Here is a 7,654-nt window from a genome sequence, read left to right on the forward strand (position 1 = left end):
ATTTTTTTTTCGAAAATCACTCTCGTTTTGTATCATTCTGTAAAATGTCAGAAAAAACTAATGTGCCGATCCCGAGAACAAACCGTGAACGGACGAACAAAAAAAGGTAAATTTGCAGTATCCTTTCACTAAGCCGCCCCACTATTAAAAGAAAGAAAGAAAGGATTGTTTATGCAAAAAACTTTCCGCTGCTCTCTGCCAATGATCCAGCTAGTCTCAATTGTTTACTATTTCACTAGTTAATTGTCACGGCCTTAGAAGACAGCCCCAAAAATTTTTTTTTTCGAATTACCCCCTGCAAATGTTTCTCCAACCCCCTGTATGGATATTTAAAATGAAATGGCACATTTTGAACCTTTACTTTTTATGGTAATAAAAACTACGGTAAATTTGGACATGCCATAATTGCCACTCGTCAAGCGGTCTGATAATTTACCGACCGCCCTTGATAATAAGGGACTTTTTCTTTTTTTTCATTTTAGATGTATCTAAATTTCCACATGTCTTATCTAACCAAAACGGGAGATGTTGAGAGTGACTACAACCAAATATTCGAGCACTACTTTAAAGGAAAGTTTTGCTTTGACGCAATTGCAAATTTCCCGTTACAATTGTTCTGCTTTGTATCGACTTCGGACAAAATGCGATACTATTCATATTTGAATGTCGTTCATTTGATACGGATCAAGAGACTGCGGGACTGGTTTAGCAAATATCTCAAGAAACTTAATATAAAGTGAGTAGAACACTTCTAAATTATTGCTATGGGTCTTGTACAAAATCAATAAAACTTGCGTTTTGGTGCCCGTCTAAACCTGCGTTGATGCATTGGTATTTTTCTGGAGGTGGTCTTGTAACTTATCACTTGCCGCCTTTGAATCTCTCTTTTTCTAATAAGATGATATTTTTAGCTACAAGTTCTTTTATAAGAACAAACTGTATAAGAACATAAGGCTTCAATGACATCCAAAAGGCTTCAAAAAATGTTGTGTTCTTAAAAAATGAACGTGTATAGTCCTGAGAACAATAGTGTCATTTTTTCATTCAGAATTAAAGGGGGAAAAAAGCTTGTATATTTGACGTTACAAACAAAATAGATTAGCAAGCGTCTGCCATTCCTTGGACACAGTAACGCAGGAATAGTGCTTTAAAGAGTTCCAATAAAAAAAGTTAAATTCTCACGGGAGGTTGGTTAGGAAAGCCAGACTAGTTCCAGACGGTGCAATACGGGATTTCGCTCATGCAATTCCCTCGAAAAAGAGGGAACATAAAGTGAATGATCACGGCAAATTTCTTCATCTATTCTCATCGCTAAAACTTGAGTTTCTCGGATTTATGGATAAGAAAAAATGTTAACACAAACAGAAAAACGTGGCGATGACTTTTCCAAATTGAGGAGAGAAGAACTTCAATGTTTAGATTGCGGTGATAACCCAGTTGTAAATTTCGACTTTGGGTACTAATTGAACAAAATCTATAGAAAAAGAGGTTCGGAGTCTTAAAGGGGTATCTATTAGTGGCTTATAGAGAAAAAATTAAGAATAAGAATCCACCATATCAATTAGGTTAGTTTGCGACTTTGTAGCGGTATTTGAAGAAATGCAAATCTTCGCAAAAGTTCTATTATGTCTACTTTTTATAGTAACAGTCCATTATGTCAAGAAAATAAGATCTTTCCACGTCAGGGTCAATCATTGCTTAAATCCTGCTCAAACTCCAGATATCAGATTTTAAGGTTTTGATGACGTCATCGGACCCAAAATGTCTCAGTTTGAATATATTTATTTTCGAAAGTCTCTATATACCCACTCTTGCCCCTCCCAAATTGTTCTCCATTAAATATACGATCTAATGAGGGGTCAACCATCTCATAACTCTTCTCCAATCTCGAGATATCGCATTTTTTCTGTTTTGATGACGTCATGAAATAAAAAACGCCTAAAAATTCAGCCAAATTTTAAAGTCACACTCAAGACTCATATCCCCTCCCATCTTATTCTCCATTAAAATTATCGATCCAAGGAGGGGTCACCTCCCTCCCTCCCAAAATCCATAATGGCCCCCGCACGGCTCACTCATTCGAAAGTCTGTATATACACACTCTTACCCCTCCCAAATTATTCTTCATTAAATTTCCGATCCAATGAGGGGTCGATGGCTTCCCAACCCCTTTCCCGTCTCGAGATATCGCATTTTTCATGTTTCAATGACGTCATCAACTGAAAACGCCTAAAATTTCAATCACTTTCAAGCCATATAAACTCCCAACTCTTTTTCAAACTTGAGATATCGTCTTGTTGAGTTTCTTAGCTATCTACCGTAAAAGCTACCGACTAACTATTTTACTTTTTATATAGATATATAATGATTAATAACTGAATATTTTAAAAGCAATAAGCTAAGCTCGAAGGCCAAAATCATTTAGACAGAAAACATGAATTTAGTGAGGACAAAAATTTATTTTTAATGAGCTTCAAGGCTTTTTTTCTTCATTTGTATAAGATGGTTAAAAAAAATCATGTGCACAATTTTTCAAATTATTTTTTTATTGTTTTCTGTTGCTGAAATGAAATATATAATAAATCAATCAATATTAAGAAACCAAAGAAAGCAAAAGCAAAATAGCTGTTGAGCTTCTTGCTATTCTATTTACTTTTACGAAAATTACCAGTAAAGTAGAATTTCGAAAACAGAGATACGCTTCCGAACCGGCCGACGTTTCCCGATCGGCAAGGAGAATTGAGTACCGTACGCGTGTTTTCCGGTGACGTGTCTCAAAAGAAACGTACTCCGCCTCCAAAAAAGAACACTCTACTGTTTTCCCGCTCGAATCCGATTTAAAAAGAGACTGGGAAAAAAATCCATAATGCCCCCCCCCCCCACGGCTCACTCACATTAGACTTTTAGTATATAGACTAGCCGTCTAGAGTGTTGTTTGGGCATGAGAAAGCCCTTCTAGGATTGTTTATATATTGATCCTTCATTTGGCCTACTGTAAACATATTGTTGTTAGAATGTACTTACGTGTTCAGTGTCATCATGGTTTTCTTTATCATCATTTTCAGTATCGTTAGTTATATCCAGAATTATGTTGTTTAACTCTTCGATTTGTTGTTTTTGTAGCTCATTGACATGTTGTTGCTGTACTAAAAGTGCCTTCAGTTCGTTCAATGTAATTTTTGTTTTCTCTTCTTTATTTTCAACCTCCATTTTCTCAGTTCTTTTCTCACAAGTGCAAACAAGTTTTCCCATTTTTGTAATTTTCTTAATGTGGCTTTCTAGCTGAAAAAAGAAAAAAAAATTGGTTAGAACTTTAATCAAAACACTATTTTTACTTGACTTGTTATGTAGTTGATATTTTGAAAGCTTTCAGATACCACTAAAATTTCAAAATATCAGACAGGGTACACCAATGGAAGATCAAGCCATCAGATTTCGTACCCAACTCTGAGTTCAGGCAGGAACACACTGCATGGTCATGATCACGTGCCTGGGCCACATCTTGGTCAAGATCCAGCCTGGGTACAGAGGTGCTCTTTAATCAGGATCTTGCTCATGCGGCCTTTGTCTTTGTACGTTATATCCAACATGACCTAAAATTCCAGGTCTTCTTCTTCTTCTGCCATAAGAGAACTGACAGAAAAAAGTTACTCAACATTCCAACCTTTCTTTTTCTTCACTTGCTTGGGAGATTGGTGAAGTCGTTGATTAATATAGTAAATTGTTAGAATTTCTGACTTTTGATATGCTCCGCAGCCTCTGGCAACCTGGTTTTTTTCTTTGGTGGTTGTTGATTTGTTTTTGTTTTGAAACCGTTGTTAAACTTTCTATAGCGACGTAGAAGAAGTACAAAGTAAAGACTGTAACAGAGTTTACAATGCATCATTAGGAATTTGCAGAGTGTACTCCGACTCTTACACTTCAGAAATTTCTGCCCTTGAAAATTTTGTTTGTAAAATTATTACTGTCTGTTGATTGTTTACGTACATTACGTTTGAGCTTATTTTTTATGTAGGTTAGCGGACGGATAACAAACCAAAGGTTTATAGGCGGGCGTGATACGTGGGGAAAAGTAAGTGATATCAAAAGCACTAAAATACAAAAACATGACGGGGTCTTTACAAAATCTAATCCAATTTTCTTCTTTCTCATGGACTTAAAAAATAATTTTAAAGTTAATATTGGAAGCTATTGAAAATGCTTGTTTAAAAAATATGTTTTACTATCAATTTATTTTGTGCATCCAAATCTTCTTTCAATATCGAAATGAACCCCCAGATTTTACATTTTCTTCAGCCGAGAAACATAGCTTTGCTACCATCTTGCGTGAGTGTGATTTTTTTCGTGCCTTCGTGCCCTTTGTGCCTTTCGAAAAAAAGTTCGTGCCTTTGAAAAATAAGTTCGTGCCTTTCGAAAAAAAGTTCTTGCCTTTGAAAAAAAAGTTCGTGTCTTTTGAAAAAAAGTTCGTGTCTTTTGTAAAAAAGTTCGTGCCTTTGAAAAACCCGAGTTACAAAAACTCGAGTTACAAAAACCTAAATTACAAAAACCCGAGTTACGACGAATGTGACGTCATAAGTATCAAATTATGACGTCATAAGGGAACTTCTTAACTCGAAAAAGTTATATACTGTTGTTTTCTTACTCGAAATATTTTTTCAAAATTTAGTTTTAGAGTTACGTAACTCGAAAATAAATTTTAAATTTAATTTTTCGAGTTACGTAACTCTAAAACAAAATTAAAAAAAAAATATTTCGAGTTATTTTAAAGTGCAACCAAGTTGGCCAAAATTCTAAAAAGTGCTTTTTTTCTTTTACAGTAGTTTACAAAAGGGGGTTTTTGATCTATAAAACTAAAATTAGAGAGGAAGGGAGTAAAAATGAAAGGGGACAGTAAAAAATTTAATTTTCTGTAATTTACTTGAATTTTTTATACCTCTATTTCGATGGGAATTTCTGAACGTTTTGTTGGGTGAAAAAGCCTAAGATCTAAAAGATTCAATTACTCGAAATACATTTTGTATTCCACAAACTATTTGTTAAATTCAAATTCGTTGTCCTTTTGCTAAAAACACATTTTAGAAGAACAAACCATACGAGAACAGCGGTTAGTGTAAAACACAGGTCACAGGTCACGGGTCACAGGTCAGTGTTGACAGGTCAGCTTCGATTACTGTAAAACACAAAGAAAATGTTTGAAAAACAGTTGTTAATGTCAAAAATATAATTCCAAAGGTATTTTATTGATCTAGAACTATTTTAAAGCTAAAAGTCTACCCAAGTGCTTACCACGTGATTTTGCGTTTTATGCCGTGTATAACACGGACCTGTAATACTTGTATTATCAGGAAAATAGTTATTTCACACTCACTATGTCATATATCATTTTATCTCCTGCATCACCTTGGGTATGATAACAAGAATTGATGAAAATAGTGTCAATGAGATTATATTTTATAAATGTTTCAACATTTTTATCCCCTGCTTTGTATTTTTGATAAAATGACGTCACTATTTTCATCTCTCTAAAACAGCTCTCTTGGAGTATCTCTTGATTTCGAAACCTGTCAATCTATATCCACTTGCAGTGTCAGCATCCTATTGTGCATGAAGAATATTTTATTGTTAATTGGTGTACAAAACCTCATACTTTGAGATAACATCATTATTTACATAATTTAAGTGTCATTTGTTGTCAATATTTGGGGTTGATGATTTGTCATTTAAGTCTTCTAAATAACATATTTTGATATTACATTTACATTACATATAATATTTTCAGGAGCTTATGTTATGGGTTGTATGTTACGAGTGCGTTACAGTTTTCCGGTCTGTAATTTGTATGACCTGTGACCCGTGACCTGTGACCTGCGTTTTACACTAATCGCGAAAACAGAAGGTTTCGACTAAAAAACACCTAACTTTCTTAGAAAATTGTAGAAAATACACACCTAATGCCAGGGGGGGGTCGATAGTAAAATCTCAGACATAATGACGTTTACTACGGTGGTGGTGTGACGAAAAATCGAAAAAAAAATTTACTACCTGGGTAGTTAAAACTGGTAAAATTAGCAAATTTTGGCTATTTTTGTAATTCTTTTAATTTTTTGGATGACTTTTCTGAAAAAATCTGAAAATTTTTATAATTAAAAAAAAAATTTCTGTTAGAAAGTTGTTTGCTGCAAACAAAAAATTCTCAAGATTTTTTGTCAGTATAAAAAAGACTTTAATTCTAAGGGCAAAACATGAATTTTTGTACTAAGTGAAAAATGTGTCACAGAAATAATCATTTTTTAGCTTTTTGTAAAATTATTCCGAAAAGCAACCAAAAAATAGGTAGTCTCTATGACAAATTGTCACAAAAACTTTTACTACCAGGGTAGTAAAATACCTCTTCCAAGAGTCTGGGTGGTGGTATGTAAAAATTCATAAAAATCATTTTACTACTCATATATCTCTGAGATTTTACTACCGACCCCCCCCCCCTGCTATGCTAATAGTAAAATATGAGCATTTTAAGAAAATTTTAAGGCTCAACTAAAAAAGCTCAAGACCCCAAGGTTTCGAATTTTTAGATGTTCTTATAAAAAAACGCAACGCATATTTCGTTGAAAAGATTCTCGATTGCACAATATATAAAATAATATAATTTAACGTAAACATTAACATAATATTGCTTAATGCTGATAATTGTTAACATAATTGCTTAATGCTGAAAATATTTTTCTGATTGTTCAAAATCATGTTTATGACGTCTGTTCTTTTATTTTATTATAATTATTGTTTTATAAATTAGATCTTTTGACGCTGTTTCTATCATTTCCGCTTTAAAATAAGTTTCTATTCTAATCGGATCTATTGATTCTTCTCGAAGAAATGAGGGGCATTAGTCTTCGAGTTTGATCGAGTTAAGATTCGAGTTATGAAATCTTTGAGTAAGGCCGTACTCGAAATAAAATGACTTTTATTCCGAGTATTTTTGGGACCTACCTCCGGGTGCCCCGGTGGAGTTCTATAAATTACCCGTCCGTCGTCGTCTGTTACCAGCTTTTCTCAGGATTGGCTCATATCTATTGATTCTTCTCGAAAGAAATGAGGCACATAATCTTCGAGTTATATGATCGAGTTATATGGCTTCGACTTATGAAATCTTCGAGTTAAGGCCCGTAACTCGAAATAAAAATGAAGCATTTTTATTCCGAGTGAATTTTTGGACCTACCTCCGGGTACCCCGGTGGAGGTTCTATAAATTAACCCATGTCCGTTCGTCCGTCCGTCCGTCTGTTACCAGCTTTCTTTGGCTTGTTTTTTTTGTCGCATTTTGAAATGCAATGGCCCCAAACGTGACGCCCCGATTTTTTAAAATTTATTTGGGAAATTTGGGCCAAAAGACCTAAAAATAGGGTTTTGGACTTGGACTGATTTTATGTACAAGATGAGGGCAAGATTCTCTAAGAATGGCTGAAGTGGTTTTTCCCGGAAAATTTAATTCGCCTTAAAAACGATTTTTCGTATTTGGGGGATTCCCTTAAACCAAATAAGAAAATATTAGCTTTACTCAATGTTGACTCGTTATTTTTTTCTGATTTTTTGCACAATGATGCAAAATGCAATGCCTAAAATGTGTCGGAGCCCGATTTTCGAAAAAAAATATATT

General features: G+C 34.3%; 1 protein-coding gene across 2 annotated transcripts in view; it reads left to right on the top strand.

Annotated features, from left to right (window-relative positions):
* The window catches only part of LOC136805133 (cyclic nucleotide-gated channel alpha-1-like), a 103,150-nt gene that overhangs the window by 22,497 nt on the left and 72,999 nt on the right, over nt 1-7,654 (top strand). For both annotated transcript variants that reach the window (XM_067061699.1, XM_067061700.1), the window contains exon 5: nt 483-736. In XM_067061699.1, the coding sequence (XP_066917800.1) occupies nt 483-736 (254 nt within the window). The remainder of the gene's footprint in view (nt 1-482; nt 737-7,654) is intronic.

This window comes from Clytia hemisphaerica, unplaced genomic scaffold, assembly GCF_902728285.1.
Source record: "Clytia hemisphaerica strain Z4C2 unplaced genomic scaffold, Clytia hemisphaerica genome assembly, whole genome shotgun sequence".
Taxonomy (NCBI): domain Eukaryota; kingdom Metazoa; phylum Cnidaria; class Hydrozoa; order Leptothecata; family Clytiidae; genus Clytia; species Clytia hemisphaerica.